This window comes from Gekko japonicus, unplaced genomic scaffold (assembly GCF_001447785.1).
Source record: "Gekko japonicus isolate JY-2015 unplaced genomic scaffold, Gekko_japonicus_V1.1 scaffold1564, whole genome shotgun sequence".
NCBI classification, from domain to species: Eukaryota; Metazoa; Chordata; class Lepidosauria; order Squamata; family Gekkonidae; genus Gekko; species Gekko japonicus.
This window is the reverse complement of record NW_015176020.1, coordinates 184,502-203,121: the sequence shown is the minus strand read 5'-3', so window position 1 is coordinate 203,121 and position 18,620 is coordinate 184,502. Positions and strand designations below refer to the sequence as shown.

Here is an 18,620-nt window from a genome sequence, read left to right as displayed (position 1 = left end):
AATTAAACCTTATGGGGGAATACTTTAAACAAAGAACCACAGCCATCTTACAAACACAGGTAACTGCCATATTGTTACACCTACCAACAGCCACTGAGGGGAAAGTTAGTCCCACACAGGAGGCAAGCAGGAAAAGCATCTTTGTCAAGAGAGAAAGTAATTCTGACAGGGCACAGTGGCTGAAGGGGGACTGGGCGGGGAAGAAGAGCAGACCCAGCACCCGGCAAATGGCACACAAATACTCTTTTCTTTTTCTTTTTAAATATTTTATCTATGTAATTTTCGCAAAGTACAGCCATAAATATAATTTATCATAGTACATCATTGGAGTCTTTTAGTAAATTTTGCTCTTTATCCAAGAATACACTCTTGACCAATGATTTTGGAATACAGTCTCATCTTTACCATGTAGTAACATAGTTATTTTATCCATTTCTGCAATGTTTAACAATTTGAGAGTTAACTCTTCTATTGAGGGTATTTTATCCGTTTTCCAATATTTTGCCAATATCTAGCTGAAGTTACTATGTATGTTAGCAGATATATATTGTTTGAATCATTACCATCTGGTATAATATTTAACAGGTAAGTCTCAGGTGTTAATTTCAGATTAACCTTTAACATATCTAATATTAGTTTTTTTAACAACTTTCCAAAATTTGAATATTTTTTCACATCTCCACCACATATGAAAGTCCCTAGATTAGATTTGCATTTCCAACAATTCTTAGATGTTTTGGTTGAACATTTGGCCATTCTATCTGGTGACCAGTACAATCTATAGAACATTTTGAATATATTTTCTTGATATGATGTAGCTTTAAGAAATTTTATTGATTTCCAAATTTTGGTCCATTCTTCTATTTGAATGTTATGTCTAATATCTTGCATCCATTTTATCCATTGATTTGACTACTTCATCTTGCATATAGTTTGTGAACAGAAAATTATATACTTTTTGTATCATTTTATCATTTGACGAGAGCCAAATTTTGTCTAGTTCATTTTTTGTTCATGTAGAAGCCGACTGTTTTGTCTTTAGAGTATCTGGAGTTTATTTGTGTACTTTCCCACCAAGTCAAATTTATATTGCGAGTTTTTAACACTTCCATACTTTTTAGTTTATTATTTTTATCTAATAAGGTACCATATGTGTGTCTTTTTTCATCATTTAAAAGTGAAGGTTTAATTAACGCCTCTAGTGGTGAAACCCATCTTGGTATTTTATCATAAATTGTTTCCTTTAATTTCCCCCATATTTTTATTAATGGTCCTCTTGTAATGTGTTGGTGGAAGTTGGTGTGAATTTTATCTTTGTCATACCATACGTACGCATGTAGACCCATGCATAAGTCGTGTCCTTCTAATTTTAGTGTTTATTTTTTTTCTCCCCGATGGGGAATTTTTTATTGCATTTTTATTAAAACTACAAACTATAACAGAAATAAGGAAGGGGACTACATTTAAGGGGATAAAGAAAAGATACCCACTACTGACTAAAAACCCAAGAGAGGAGATCTTCTAATCAGCTTAAATACACATCTAGTCTTAATCATATTAATCTCATTACAAACTGAGTCACATATTCTGTTAACTTTTCCCACATCTTAAATTTAACTGATACAAGGAAATAGCCCAAAGCATCTCGATTCAAAATTTTTCAAAGGCATAATTCAGAGTCCTTCAGCCTTCACTTCTTCTTGTCCAGTCTCTTCCGCAATTTATAAGGACTTTTAGGAGCTGCTGCTCCTTTCTCAGACAGAGAGTCCTCTCCGGAAGAACCCGAGTCCAGGTCGCCACTGGACTTGCCGAACCCTTCTTTTTCTTCCTCCTCTGGCCCTCCCAGCTGGACTCTTAAAAATTCTCTCGCTTTCAGAACAGAGGCAATCTTTTCTTTTTTATCCTTAATTTTGAAGGTGACGACTTCTGGAATTAGCCATTTGTATCCAATTGAATTTGTTTGAAGAAAAAGAACAAGATCTTTATATTTCTTTCTCCGCTGTCTTATTTCAAATGGAATATCCTTCAGTACTCTCTCCAGCTCTCAGGGGTGCTCCAGATACTGCTTTCATAATTACATCCCTTACATGCCTCTTTGAGAATCTTATGACAATTTCCCCAGGCAGATTATTTTTCTTTATGTATCCTGAATATGATCTGTAGGCCACATCCATTTCGCTTTCTGTATCTCGATGCTCTGTGTCGTGTCTACATTAATTATAATTTCGGCATGTTGCTTCTTATAAATAGCTGAGATCATGGATAAAAATTGTTTCCCACAGCCCCATTTCTCCAATTTTTGAATCAAAAATTCCCATGAAACATTATCGAATGCCTATTTTGCATCTAAGAAAATTAGTGCTGCCTGTTTTTCCGGGTGTATTTCATAGTATTTCAAGACATTGATGATCGTTCTTATATTATTTTTCAATTGTCCCGCTTGATCTTGATGTATGTTTTGACGCAGTATTTGCTTTAGTCTTGATGCTAATATATTTCCATATATTTTATAATCTGCATTCAACAATGAAATGGGTCTGTAATTTTTAATTTCTTTTCCTTCCATTTCCCGGTTTTGGTATTAGTGCTATAAATGCTTCATTCCACGAGTTTGGGAGTTTCTCTTATTTTATTATATTTTATACTAGATCTTTAAACGGTAGTAATAATTGTTCCTCCAAAATGTGATAAATTTCTGCGGGAAGACCATCTGGTCCTGGTGTTTTCTTCTTTTTCTGTTTCTTAAATGCTTCTAGGATTTCATATGGTGTGATGGGTTCATTTAAGGCTTTCTTCTGTGTTTCAGTATATTTCCCCCCATTGTTTTGAGATAGATATTCTTTTATTTGTTGTGAGTCTTGTGCTTCTTAAGAGTATAGTTTAGTATAAAAATTTTCCACCATAAGTTTCATTTCTTGGGTAGTATATTTTATTTCATTTTTTTCATCCTTTAGTGCCATTATTATTTGTTTTTCTTTTTCTTTTCTTAATTTATACGCCAACCATCTGGAGATTTTATTTGCGTGTTTGAAACAGTATTTGTTAGAAGAAGATTAAGCTGATGTTGCATCTTATTTAATCTAGATCTAGTATTTTTCGTGGCCTTGTTACCATCCTTTAGTTTATTTTCCTTGTGTTTTCTCTTTCAGTATTTCATATTTTCTGTTATCCTGTTTCCTTCTCCATGAGCTTTGATTTATCCACCAGCCTCTTATAAATGCCTTAAAGGCATCCCAGATTACTTCTATGGTCATTTCTCTAGAAGTATTAATCCTAAAAAAACCTCTTCTTCTTCTTCCTCCTCCACCTCCTCTTTACTCCAACCGAAATCTTCTCCGAATCTTTCCAGAAAATTTTCTAATTTAAATATGGAATCAATTCTTTGTCATCCCCCCTTATATTTAAATAATACTCCCTCTGGGACAAGCCATCTATAAGTTAATCCATTAGTTTGGAGGAGATTTGTCAAAATAAGATAGTTTTGTCTTTTTTCCCTTACTCTCCAGGGAATTTCTTTTAGGAAACTGACTTCCTCATTTTTATTGTTACCTTGTTCTCTTTAGATGCTTTAAGTATTTTGTCTTTCATTTCTTTTTTATGAAATTTAATGTATACTTCTCTCGGGGTTTTATTTCTTTTTGCATAAGCTGTATTTTTTCTGTGTAGTGATTCTATTTCCACTAATAATTCCTCTTTTGTTCAAATATTGAGTTGTGTTGCAAAATTTTGGTCTACTTCATCCTTCAAATTCTTATCTATATCTTCTGTAATATTTTGACATCTTAGAATTAGACTAGCTTTGTCCATTTCTAAACTAATTATGGCCTCTTCCATTTTATCATTTTTATTTTTCAATTCCTGTAATTCCTGGTCAATATCTTCTACCTTTCTTTCTAACTTGTTTGAATTTGATGCAATTTTTGCAATTTCTAATTTATTTTCCAATATATGTTTTTTAATTTCTTCCATTTTATTTTTAATCTGATTAGATATTTCCTCCATCTTTTGTTGAATGGGCTCTCTTTCTTTATTAAGGCTGGCAATGTAACTTCTGACATCTGTTGCATAGCCTGCCCAACACATTCTTGAATCAGGGTCTTGAGATCTTTTATATTCATTTGTGCTACACTCATTTTAAGATAGGATGGTATACTAGTTTGACCTGGAGATGGTATGGAACTTTTCCTGGTACTATTCAATCCTGAAGCCATATATCAAACATTCAATTTTTAAGAATTATTACCGAGGTGGAAGGGATAGATTTTTTTTATAATCCGCTCTTTATATGGCCCTTTTTACTACTTGATTTCCCCTAAATACTATTATTGTTTCACACACCCCTTTTATTATACCAGAATGAAAAAAAATAAATGCTTGTATTTTATAGTCCGTGCTAAAGTTTTCTTCGATGTTCTTCCTTGTCTTCTGTGTTTGCTCTGATCTTGTCACTTTAATTTTATTGAGCTACAATGTTCCTCTGTGTCTTCCATGTTGGCTCTGTACCTGTCCCTTTAATTTTGTTTGTCTGACACATACAAGAGTAGTCGATCAAAGTTAATTAAATGGGTTGATATAACAACTCTATTGTCAAACGAGTCATTCAGAGAAATCAAATCAAAACTAAAGGATCTTGACTACAGTAGTAGCTTTCAAAGAGCCCGACGTACTTGCTCTGGTTTATCTTTGGGTCTTGCTCCCCCTGAGGCTATTCCGTCATATTGTTATACTTTAAAGATCCTAAGAAAATGCAGAGCCTTCACCTTGGTGAGACTTAATTCCTTTCCTTCTAAGGTGCTCTCTGGTCGTTTTACAGGACTTCTGTTCTTGGAACAACTTTGTGATTGTGGACAAGAGATGATAGAAACTATGGATCATATAATGCTTTTTTGCCCCAAGTGGAATAAGGAAAGAGAGAGAGATATCACTCCCGTTATGAGAAAAGAAAAGCTTCCCTTTCTTCCTTGGGTAGTTTCAGTGTTATTGTCTGATGATTCCTCTGACAATCAAACCACGATTATAGTGGCTTCCTTCTTAGCTGCGGTAATTAGGAAAACAAATCTCCTTGAGTTTAATTAGCTTACTGCTGACAACCGTCGACTGTGTATTTACTAAGTTGACAATTTTAAGTGTGGGGTTTTTTTAGGATTTTGATTTTTTTTATCTTTGCAAAAAATGACTGGTTTGTTATTACTTGCTTGGGTTTAGTGTTGGTCACATGTTTCTATCCTGTTCTGTTGCTATGGCTTTTTTGCTAATGCAATATATATATTTTGTTCGTCTGGGGGTCTTTCGCTTATTCCATCGTTCCGTGTGACGTCAGGACTCCTTCTCCTTAGTCACGCTTCTCTTCAACCGTGCTGAGCACCCCGATGATTATCTGTCTTCTCCAATCTTCTCCTTTAAAGGGCCAGGAGAAGTATCTCCGGATAAAAGGGGGAAAACAAAGAGACGGGAAAAAATGTTATGTAGTTTCAAGTATCTGCTTACAAAACTTATTACGCACGCCCTAAAAGCTTTCAACTTCTAAGAAGGTAAAGCTTAAAGGTAAAGGTTATCTTGCTCGAAAGCCAGTCGAGTCCGACTCTAGGGTTGCGGTGCTCATCTCCGTTTCAAAGCCGAAGAGCCAGCGCTGTCCGAAGATGTTTCCATGGTCATGTGGCCAGCATGACTAAACACCAAGGCGCACAGAACGCTGTTACCTTCCTACCGAAGTGTTACCTATTAATCTACTTACAATTTCTTGCTTTCGAACTGCTAGGTTGGCAGGAGCTGGAACTAGGGATGGGAGCTCACTCCATCATGCGGCACCCAGGTCTCGAACTGCTGAACAACTGACCTTCCACAGCCTGCAGTTCAGCGTCTTAACCACTTGAGCCACCGCCGCTCCAAGGTAAAGCTTGACTGAGCTTTAATACGTTTCGCCGCTGTTGTGCCGCGCCTGCTCTTTCATTGTACGAGCATTCTCCTAAAACTTTCTGTTTCTTTTCACTATGCTTTTTTGGGTTTTACCCTTTTTAGTAGTTATTTAAAAATTAGAATACTTAGCTTCATTTGTTAAGTTTTCCATCCTTCAAGTTCCGCTGTATAGACTCTGTCGGCTCAGGTGGGCTTGACTTGCGTCGAACGGTCTCGTCGGCTTCCTGTTCACTCCCCGCTATTGGAACACGACTGATGGTCGGAGGGATTTGCTGCTCCCCCCCCAATTCGGCAGAAGTCCCTTGTGAAGTTCCTCTCTCTGGGAGGATACTTTGGCTGTTGAAATTGACCAGGAAAGTTGTAGGAAATAGCAGAGACTCGCAGAGCTCCTCCGCGTGTGTCTGCCCTTGTCAAACCCGGAACCGTCTTTGTCAAGAGAGAAAGCCATTTGCCAGTAATTCTGACAGGGCACAGTGGCTGAAGGGGGAGTGGGCGGGGAAGAGGAGCAGACCCAGCACCCGGCCAATGGCATGCAAGTACTTTTGAGTGGTAGCTGATGGGCCAATGGCTGAGGGAGTGCATGGAACGTTGCCACTCAAAAACAGAATTATATATAAGGAGAGATTCTTTATTTATATCTAGCCTTTCTTCCATCACTGAAACCAAGTTCTGAGAATTCTAAGCATATGGGGTCACTTAGAGCAATCTCTGGCCTGTCATATCTTTTTTTAAAAGTGCTTTGTTCTTGGGGTAAAAAAAACAATAATGGCCTTCAGGAACCCATGTTGTTTATTAATAAGGGAAAATATAAAGATATGAGAAGATACCACCTTCTCTATTAAGTGGATTATAGCAACCGTAATAGTCCATGAGTATGAAACTTTAATTGTAACTATACTCTTGATCTAAAGGCTGATGTGAAATTAATTACCATCTTTGAAATGTTCACCTTTATATAACAGCTTCAATGAAGTTGAAAAGAATAAGAGCACTTTCAAAATGTTTTATCCTTTCATCTACAAAATCCAGCATCTAACATGACGTGTTTTTATCTGTGTACTGCACAAAGAAGCTGGAAATTCAAAGACAAGAAGGGAGGAGAGCATAGTGCTATTGTCATGATAAAATCTCTGGGAAATGAAAAATACAGAGCACAGCTTCTCTTCAAGAAGGAAGTTTGTCAAATCAAGGAGGGTTTAAAGAGTCCATGTAAGTAGCATTAGTTGGTCCAAGTATGAGTTCGCATAACTAGCCTAGTGAAAAGATGAACTGTATCTGCTAAGTCAAAAGGTAAAGCATACTTCATTCCTATTTCCTTATGTGGCTAGTCATTTGTATCAGCAGGGCACAAAGGTATTCTTCTTTGCTTGCCACATCCTAAGCTTCACAGCATAGCTTTAACTCACCAATTACAAGAGAGCTGCGGAAACAAAGTATTTCATTTGTCTCTGCATGGGGTCCTCAGAACCTACTGGCATGAAGCAGAGGGCACTGGAGCAAAGGAACATTTTTGTTCCTGCTGCTTGCTTCAAAGCATCAGCATGCTGTCTCCCAAAGGGATGGAATTTTGTCTCCTTTTTACTTCAAAGAGAAATCTGCATGGAATCTTCAGACCCCTTTTCATAATAGGAATCCAGGAATAAATGTGGAGAAATTTATGTTTGTGTGTGTTAAATGCCATCAAGCAGCTTCCAACCAAGCAACCCTATGAACTGATGATCTCCAAAAAGTCCTAACATCAACAGTCTTGCTTGGGTCTTGCAATCTGAGGGCCATAACTTCCTTTACTGAGTCAATCAAACTCATGTTGAATTCCCTGCTGCCTTCAACTTTTCCTAGAGTTATTTTCTCTCCAAGTGATTCTTGTCTTCTCAGAATGTGACCAAAGTGCAATAACTTTCATCATTTTCACTCCTAGGGAGTGTTTAGGCTTGATTTGATCTAGAATTCACTTACTTGGGTTCTTTTGGAAGTCGCTGGTATCTGTAAAACTCTCCTCCAGCACTACACTTCAAAGGAATCTATTTTTTTCCTGTCAGCTTTCTTCACTGTCCACCTTTCATACCCACACATAGTGTCACGGCAGGGCCAGGGAGCGTGGGGTAAACAAGCAAAGTCCAAAGCCAGTCCGAGTTTCAGCTGAGCAGGTCAAGCAGCACAGTTCAAACAAGTCCAAATCAGTTTCCAAAGCCAGCGTCAGACATACCAGAAGTCAAGGTCCATAAATCAAAACGAAGCCAGAGAAACGCAGACGCGAAAGCAGGGTCAAGCAATGCCGAGTGTCAAGGAGCTGAAGGTCAAAAACCGAGGATCAAACCAACAAGGGTTTCAAGGAGTCTGAAGCAGAAATGCACGGAGCGTCTGGTCCTGTCAATCGAAGTTGCCAGCACAACTTTCTGCCAGCAGCAGGTTTGCTGATATAGCGTGCTGGCTAATTATCTTGTTAACTTTTGCTGAGCAAGGTCATGCTGCTGCTAATACTCAGGGCTGAATGAGCGTCTGCCACGCATGCATGCAGCTTTCCTTCTTTCGTTCAGCTCCTGTCTTCGCTGACTCCTGAGCCAGTTCACAGGTGGCGGCGAGTCGGGGGGTGAATTGTCTGTGGTAAGCAGAGCCTGATCCGGCGCAGGTGTCTCTTGGGAGGCTCTATCCTCCTCAAGACTTAGAGAGTCTTTTGCTAAAGGAGCCAGTTCCTGGCTGTAAGTCTCTGCTTATGGATGTTCCTCAGGGGCTTGTGGTGCCAACTCCACATGCTCCTGGCTGTCAGGTGCTTCATCAGGGGCAGGCATGACACTTAGTAATGGGGAATACTATAAAATGAATAATCTTGATCTTGGTTACACATCCTTACATTTAAGAATCTTTCCTAGCTTCTTCATGGCTGCCCTCCCCAGACTCAACCCCCTCCTGATTTCTTGGGTGCATGATTGATTGGGTGCACGGTTGGTGATGGAGCCAAGGAACAGAAAACCATGAACAGTTTCACTTCATCCTCAGCCTTAAAGTTGTGTAACTCCCCAGCAGTCATTGCATTTGTATTCTTGGTGTTCATCTGTAATCCTGCTTTGCCACTTTCTGCTTTAACCTTCATCAGTAGTACTTTCAAGTCTTCACTGTTTTCTGCCAGTAATGTGGTGCCATCTGCATATCTCAGAGTGTTAATGTTCCTTCCACCAATTTTCACTCTACTATGTAAATCTCATCCAGTTACCTTTATGATATGCTCTGCATACAGATTGAACACACAAGGAGATAAAATACATCATCATCTGACACCTTTGCCAACTGGAAACCATTTTGTTTCTCCATATTCTGTCTTAACAGTATCACTTGTCCAGAGTACAGGTTGTGCATCAAAACAATCAGATGGCACTCATATTTCTTTTAAAACCAACCTTAGCTTTTCTCGATCCACACCGTCAAAAGCTTTGCTGTAATCTATGAAAAACAGGCTGATTTTCTTCTGAAATTTTCCCATATGCTCCAGTAACCAACATAAATTTGCAATATGATCTCTAGTGCCTCTTCTTTTCTGAATCCAGCTTGAACATCTCTTGTTCTTCCTTTTTTTTGTTGTTCTCTTCTATTTCTTTACACTGTTTATAATAATAGTTCTCTTTGTCCCTATGATGGAATGCTGCTTTTAAACTTTTAATTCTATTTCTGTCACCTTTTACTTTTGCTTCTCATCTAGTTCTAGTTTATTTAAGTTTAATAGCCCATAGGCCATATACCATAAAAATTTAAGGAATTTAAAAGAACAGTAAAACAAAAATTTGCCACATCCACGATGCAATTTTGGCACAGGCTGCTCAGAAGTAATCTTAATCTTGCTGCATCAGGAAAAGATGAACATTTCAACAGCCATTTTCTTAGGAATCTTTCTCTTGCTATTGCATGTTTTGGACAGTAGAAGAAAACATGACATGGTGAGTCAAGTTCTATCAAAGGGCAGTCACAATAGCGCTGGTCCAGAGGGGTCTTGAGAAAACGGCCCTTCATCTGGACTGTTGGAAATGCATTGCATTTGCTTCTCATCTAGCAATTTTAAGAGTTTCATCAGTCATCCATCGAGGCTTTGCTCTTCTTTTGGCTATAGGAATTAAGTTTCTCCATCTTCTGCTTCTGCTTCTGTAACCTATTTGATTTCTATAGTGGTGATGTCCACATATATCACCTGAAACATGTTTACAAGTATACAATGAATCACTCTCCTGCTTTATTTCATGCTCATACTCCAAAACTTCCAACAATATTGGATTCTGCTTTTGATTCCTATGTTTGCATTCCAGTCACCTAGGATTATCATCACATCTTGTTTAGGTATGTGATAAATTACTTCCTGGACACTTGTCCATAAAAGCTTTCAGTTTCTTCATCATCATCATAACCTTGAATGATTGCTATATTGATAGGATTTCAATGAAGTCGGATTGATATTATTCAGTCAGACTTTGCATTATATCTCCTGTCTGTTTGTTATACAGCTTGCCTCACCATTAGAGCATCTCCATTCCTTCTGTGTTGTCATTCTCCAAGTAAAACACTGTGTAATTTTCTGACTGAAAATGACCTAATCCAGTCCTCTATAGTTCACTCACTCCCAGGACTGCAATGTTTAAATGTTCCATTTCTTGTTTTACTATTTCAAGCTTACCTTGATTCATACTTCTCATGTTCCATGGTCCTATTATATTAATTGAATGGCTCTAAACTTTGCTTTGGCATCCATTCACATCAACAACTGAATGGCCTTCCAGCTTTAGTCCAGTTGCCTCATTAAGAATAGTGTTATTCATAGTCAGCCTCCACTCTGTCCCAGTAGCTGAACTGAGTATTCTCCAACCTGGATTTAGAATGATAGATTCATAGAGCTGAAAGGGGTCTTGCAGGCCACCTAGTCCAACCCCCTGCAGGGTCAGCCTAAATGCATCTAGTCCAACCTCAATGCAGGGTCAGCCTAAAATCCCTGACAAGTGTTTGTCCAGCCATTGCTTAAAGACTGCCAAGTGAGGAGCTTACCACTTCCCCAGGCAGCCAATTCCACTGCTGAACTACTTGTACTGCAAAAAAATTTTTTTTCATAATATATATCCAGCCGGTATCTTTCTGCCCTTAATTTAAATCCATGAGTGGAAAACAATGTGGTAAATTAAGTTCAGTGTAGGTAAGTGTAAGGTGATGCACAATGGAACAAAAAATTCCCAGCTATAAGTATATGCTGATAGGGTCTGGAACTGCTGAGAGCATGAGACCTTGGGGTCATAGTGGATACCTCAATGAAAGTATCAGCCTAGTGTGCTTTAGCAGTGAAAAATGCAAACTTCTTTACATTGGGCATTATTAAGAAAGAGATTGAAAATAAAATGGCCAATATTATAATGCTCCTACATAGATCTATCGTGCAGCCTCATCTCAAATACTGTGTACAGTTCTCATCACAGTATCTAAAAAAAGGACATTGCAGAACTAGAAAAAGTACAGAGAAGAGTGATCAAGATTATTAGCGGGTTGAGGAAAGGCTGAAGAGTCTGAAACTTTTCCATTTAGAAAAGAGAGGTTTATAAAATTATGCATGGGGTAGAGAGAGATGACAAAGAGAAATTTTTCTTCCTCTCCAAAAATACTAGAACTCGAGGGCTGATGGACAGTAGATTCAGGATGGACAAAAGGAAATACTTCTTTAAGAGAGTGATTAGAATACATAATTCACTGTCAGAGGATATAATGATGGCCACAGGAATGAACAGCTTTAAAAGGTGATTAGGTTCGTGAAGGATAGGTCTATCAATAGCTACTAGCCATTGTGACTGAGGGGAACTTCCACATTCAGAAGCACTTAATCTCTGAATCTCAGAGCCAGGAGGCAACATCAGGGGAACGTCGTGGCCTCTATGTCCTGTTGTTGGCCCTGCAGAGGAACTGGTACAGGATGCTGGATTAGGTGGACCGTTGGTCTGATCGAGCCGGGCTCTTCTTATGTTCTCCTGAGAGAGTCTAAACGCCTTACAGTATTCCTCTCAGCTTTGCTGACACACACAAACCTTTTCACCACTTTAAGGTGTACATCAAAGAGGGGGGTTTATGTTGTCATGTATTTTTAACTATAGGTGTATTAGGTGCACAGTTTGAAGCTTTGGAGCCTTCAAAATTGAAGTTTGTTTTAATTCTTTTATAAATATGGTTAATTGGAAAGAAATCCGGTATTAATCAGGTAATGCAAACTCCAACTAGTCTTGAAACGGAGAAATTTACCAATACATCAAACTCTAACTTCATAGGCTGTATTGTTTAAATAGACTCTATTGCATTAATAGAATCTATTGTATAGATACTACCAATTTCTCTTATATTATGGAAAGATTTGAATATTCAGGAAATATTTTCCCTATTTTGATGAAATAAATTATATTATACATGCAAAATCTCATCAAAGCTGCCTAATGTAGCATGGCGTCTTCTTGGGTGTTCAGAACAGCCAGAGGCAAGTTCCAGTGAAAGAGCCTGACAAGAACTAGACAGGGAAAAAATATTCATTTCTTTTAATTGGTAGGTATTCATAACAGAAACACAAAATGGGAATACATTAGAAAAACTGAAATATGAGACAAAATATTAAGCTAAAAGTTGCCTGCATGTAATAATGAATTTCCTACAGTGCAAGTTGTTCCCAATAACATACCAGAAAAGCAGGAGAGAACAAAAAGCCCATAATAGTACACTGAAATATAGTTTTAAGTGGCAAAATTTTTACACTACCTATCACATATGAATGGGTCTATTAAATAAGTAAAACTGTGATCAATATTATTCATATCATGCGATCTTATTTGGAAGTATAATTTCAAAATAGAATGATCATATTTATTTTTATTTATTTATAGCCTTTTTATGCTGCCTTTCCACCCAGTTTAGGGTCCCCAGAGACAAACAATCAAAAACATTGAAGCAGGCTTTTAAAAATATAGTATAAAAACAATTAAAACACACCACATACATAGTGAAGACACATACTAAGGAAGGAGGATAAGTGAAGGAATGCCAGATTAAACAGATGGAACACAATGACAGAGAGGGACAGATGGATCTCCATGGAGTGAAAAATCCATAATTTTGGTGACAAGACTGAGAATAGCCTTTCTTGGTTTGCCATCCATATAGTCTTAGAGGCATGAGCACCCAAGGAACAGCTCCTGAACATGACCAGAGTGGTCAGGTAGTATCATATGGGAGTAGCCAGTCCTTACACCACGTTGGACCCAAGCTATATAGGACTTTAAAGTTCAATACCAGCACCTTGAATTGGGCCTGGAGGCTAACTGGGAGCCAGTGTATACAGGACAACACTGAAGTAATGTGGTCCCTCTGATCCACTCCAGTTAGTATACTGGCTGCAGTATTCTGTACCAACCATAGTGTCCAAACACACTTCAAGGACAGCTCCACGTACAGCACACTGCAGTAGATCATTCTAGATGTTACCTTGGTATGAACTACAGTGGCCACATTTTTTAAATCCAAATTCTACTATCCTACTGTTAAAGCCCCTAGTCTGACTTGGCTGTGGTATATGTATTCAGTTAGGTTTTTTTTTTAAATTTATATATTGACCTGACACTTTGATAGAACCCTAAGATCAAAATAAGAGGCAGACATGTCTTCTAGAATGACTGGGAAATTATGATAGTATGACTACTTTGGGATTACAGTTTCAAACCTTTTGATATCTTAAATTTGAATTGTACCATCCAGCTACAGCTTTAACTTTAATTCTCATTTAAAAATTGCTTTTGCTTTTGGCTCTGAATCTTGTGGGACTTTGGAATTCATGCATCCTTTTTTCAGTCCTTCCTTTACAAAGCTAACTACATTACAGTTTTCACAGAAATCAAAATAAGTCTATCATATATTATCTACAGCCACTACAGAAGAGTTGCTCCTCTGCTGTAGTAATATACTCCAATCTAGACTTGCACCTCTAATTTTTCCATTAAATTGTTACAACAAATTCATACTATTCCAAATATGCTAATCACTTTAAAGAAAATTTTCATAACCACTCTAGTTGTATGTATATATATATGGACTGTGTTGCTGTTTCAAAAAAGTGTCATAACACTATAAATCAACTTAAAGAACATAAGTAAGGAAGGAAATGCAGCTATGATCCAGTGAATGAAATGATGGATTTGGATTTTTTAAAATTTAAATAATAATAAATAATAATTATAATATAATAAAATAAAAAAATAAATTTAAATAAAAGTAAGATACTTTTGACAGTGTGGGTTACTATGACAGTTGTTAGTGAATGGAAGCCTCCCCCCACCCTCCAGCTCTTATTGTTAGGTCATCATAATTGTTTATAAGCCTTCTCAAGAAATCTGGTCAAGAGCACGGGAGAGCAATGTTTTAGATCATTACATAAATTGGTCTTTTAGTTATCATGTCTCTACAAACATGTTACACCAACCTGCACTCTGAATATTCCCAAGTAATGTTTGCAATCTTAATTATACCATCTCCCAAAACCTCATGTAAGAATCTAACCTGTCAAAAAGAGAACCTGAGTATTATGTTTATCAAATAAAGAATATTTACGAGAGTAACATTTGTAAAACTGCCTGCCTTCTCACCAAGAGTCCTAACGTATAATACACACTAAAACGATCTTCTGCTACTATTCAAGATTTTCTTTAGAAGGCACATTTTAAGTTCTCAGGAACATCTTTACCTCCACTTATAATGATATATATACTCTTTCTTTTTGACACACTGCATATGAATCAAAATAATTTGTATTTATTCAACAAGAGCAGTATTTTTCACTTGAGAAGTTTGGTATTTCAGTTTGCACTCTAAAGTTTTACAAAACTAAAAAAATTACAAAAACTGACCTGGCTTTGAAAGTAAGTTTTTTCTTGGTTCTTCAGGGCCTTCAATTGGTTGATCAGCAAGGAATACTCGTGCTTGGTCCACAGCATTTAGAATAGCTTGCTCTTTATCCTTCAGTTCACGTCGTAGTCCCTTTCCAAAAGAAAAATAAAGCAGTCACTTGTAAACCATGGGCTTATGAAGCTGCTCTATGAAGAAAGATCATTGGTTCTCCAAGCTCAGTAACATCTATTCTTTCCCAGCATTTGCTTCTGAGTCTCTTTAACTGGATATGATAGGAATTAAACCACAACCGTATATATGCAAGATGTGTGCTCTGTCATGGAGTCACAACCTCTCCCAGCCTAACACTTCAGATAAAACACTGTGTAATATCGTCTCCCTTTTCTTCCTTGAACGAAACTTCTAAGTGAATGGTTACTTATAAGTAAAAAATATGAATTTTTCCAAATGAAGACGGGTGATAAGGCATCCAGTGTTAACTCAGTGCAAACCTAATTTTTTTGGAATATAAAACAACATGAATGGGTTGAATCCCACAACTCCCTTCCACTTTATGAAGAACATTGATCCATCAGGGCTCAATCCACCAGGGAAGGAATTCATAACTTACTGAGTTGTAGGAGCAACCTGACCTGAAATTACTGGGGCCCACAAAATACTCACAGGGAAAATCTGCTGCTACTGCCAAGAGAGAATGAGCAGTGCAGCTGAGACAGAAGGACACTGACTCGTGTTCATTGTTGCCTTCCCTGGCTGCCCTCCTTTTTACCTCCTAGGGGCCACGAGGAGGAAGTGGCAGGGCTGAGGAAAGAGAAGCCAGCAGAGGCGTCTGAAAAGCCACCAGCTCTTATCTTCCCCAACTTCCTTTGTCTTTTCCCTTACAGCGGTCTCCCCTACCTCCTGCAACTATTCTAGGGGTTGTATGGCAATTCCCAAATTGACCCCTGAGATCTTGCGATGTACAGTCATGAGAACTTTTTTTTTAAGGCTCAAGATTTTTAAATCCTTGTCTTGCCCCTTCAGCTTTTAAATTTTTCTGCAAACCTGAGGGTTCTCCTGAGTTTGTTGACCTCTCTCCTTTCTCTGTATTATGCATCTAGGTCCATGTTCAGAAGAACAGAAATTAACAAGTGGAAACTCACAAGAACTTGCAGGGGCATCTCATTTCCCCTCCTCCACTATTTCCTCTTTTCCTTTCCTGAAAGCACATATAGCTCTACCCTTTTCCTACTTCTTTCTCTCTTTCCCACCCAACTTTTATCAGTCCCTTGGTCTTCAGCTCCCCTCCCCCAAGCAGCCTCTACCTAGGAAAACTATGGCCCCATTGTGTGACGCTGACCACTGGGTCAGGGCCACTTGCATTACAAGCAGGTAGAGAAAGAAGTACTTTTCTCCCTTTCTCACAATACAAGAACTCGTGAGCACTCAATGAAATTGCTGAGCGGTCGGGTTAGAACAGATAAAAGGAAGTACTTCTTCACCCAAAGAGTGATTAACACATGGAATTCACAGCCACAGGAGGTGGTGGCGGCTACACGCATGGACGGCTTCAAAAGGGAATTAGATAAGCATATGGAGTAGAGGTCCATCAGTGGCTATTAGCCACACGGTATAGATAGGGGCTCGGGGCAAGTGATGCTCTGTCTTCTTGGTGCTTGGGGGGGGGGCCACAGTGGGAGGGCTTCTAATGTCTTGGCCCCACTGGTGGACCTCCTGATGGCACTGGTATTTCTGGCCACTGTGTGACACAGAGTGTTGGACTGGATGGGCCTTTGGCCTGATCCAACATTGGCGTTTCTTATGTTCTTATGTCCTGTGAGGGGCACCTCACTTTCCCCTGTATCCCCCTCCCCACAATACTTCCTCTTACTCTCCTTCTGACAGCTGCCATATCCTCCCCTTTCCCTGCCTCATTATTGCCTTCTCAGCCATTTTTATCTGTCTCCCATCTTCAGCTATATTTGTTATTTACTTCATTTATAACACACCTTTCTCCACAGTGGGGACCAAAGCAGCTTACATTATTCTCCTCTCTTCACAACAACCCTGTGAGATAAGTTAAGTATGTGACTGGCCGCAAATCACCCAGTGACCTGCCGCAGCAAGATGGGGATTTGAACTAGAGTTCCCAAGACCTCGCTCTGAAGCTAAACCACACTGTCTTTCATGGGGGGGCTAGGCAGTCAGGCCTAGGTAGGTCATGCATGAGGTATCAAGTCACCCAGTGATTGCTGTCAGGCCTAATCCCAATGAGACTTCTCTCAAAGGCCGAAACAGCCATGCAAAGGACCCTGTCCTATCCCCCTGGAAATGACCCTGCCTCATCTCCCTGTGTTTTACTCATAGAAACCAAGCCTTGGAATGCTGTGGTTGCCTAGTAACAGCCACTGAGGAAATCTATTTGTTAAAGCTATAGGTGCTCCTCTTATCTTTGGGTATTTTAAGGTTCCCCACACACGCACACGCACACACACATACACTAGCAGTAAAGCTTGTTGTAAAAGCAATACAATGAGCTCTAGAAAGATGTGATGTGTAACGAATGCATCAACTGAAAGCAGGTTAAGTACATATTAGCAGTATATGATAGCCAGTGAAGATGCATTTTGCAAATATGAGACACTGGGTTTTTTTTGTCTAAACATCTCCTTCCTCTGCTGTGGCCGAAGTGTATTCTAATTTTTTTTGTTTTTGCACACTTTACTGGGTTTGTCATGTGTAGTGTGTGTCTTGTTTATTGCCACATTTTTCCCCTTTGAACGTTTGTCTATATGTATCTGTCTCTGCCTGTTCCTCTCCTTAGTCAAGGCTAAATAAAGATCACAAAAGTTAAGAACAATGCCTGATTATAATTTCTATAGGAAGCCAAACTCTGACCTGGGTTCTTGTTTTTTTCTGTCCTTTTTTCGCTTTAAATATGTATCTGGATGTCTGTATCTGTCTCTGTCGGTTTGCCTCTCTCTTTGTAATTGGTTTTCACACTCTGGGTGTAGTTAAAGGTTCCCCCCACTCACAGAGTTTATCCCAGTGTCGCACACTCTCTGTTTTTTTTTAATGTATATGTCATTCTCCACTTCAGCCAGTTGTTCCGGCACTCCTTCTGTTTGTGCATGCCTACGTAGATCTGTCCATGTCTGTGTATTTCTGCTTTGAAGCATGCCTCGGGTTTTTGGCTTCCTGTTTTCTGTGTGTCTGGTCCCATCCACTATCTCTGCTTCTGTGTGTATCCACTAGCTTTTTTGTGATAACTTGGGCTGGTCCCCCCCCCGGCTCTGCCACGCTGACAGCTGTTTACTTGGGGGGTTTTTTACTGTTCTGAAAAGTGTTACCTCAGCAAACTTGGCTTGGAGGCTAAAGACACTGGGTTTTGTCCCCTGAGGGAATCAATCGTTGTCTGGTAAAGAGAGTGAAGACAGTAGCTGTGTTCACCAGAGCAAAGCAACCGTCTTCTGAGGAAAGTTTTGGTGGGCGCCGCCTCTGTGGCAACACAGCCAGTGGATAGGGACAGCTTCTGAGCAGCAACCCCTCCATGGGGCAGAAGGAGGCAGACCTAGCGAGCGGCGGCTAGCAGGGGGAGCACTCAGCTTCGCAGCCCCTTGCAGCCCCTCTCCCTCAGCCGCAAGGCCGGTGTTTCGTCAGGGTGATAGCTCAGCAGGCTGCATTGCAGAGAAGACTGCCCAGCACCTTTCAAAGGCTCCCCCGCCTTCCTTCAGCAGCAGCGACAGCACAAGGGAGGGTCTGGCCTAGAGGAAACGAGCTGCAGATCCTGGAAAGCTGGACTCTCTCCTGAGGAAGGCACTTCTCTT

General features: G+C 39.3%; 1 protein-coding gene across 1 annotated transcript in view; it reads right to left on the bottom strand.

Annotated features, from left to right (window-relative positions):
* The window catches only part of LOC107123341 (utrophin-like), a 329,348-nt gene that overhangs the window by 147,245 nt on the left and 163,483 nt on the right, over positions 1 to 18,620 (bottom strand). Inside the window, exon 4 of the mRNA XM_015426582.1 lies at positions 14,814 to 14,943. Within this exon, the coding sequence (XP_015282068.1) occupies positions 14,814 to 14,943 (130 nt within the window). The remainder of the gene's footprint in view (positions 1 to 14,813; positions 14,944 to 18,620) is intronic.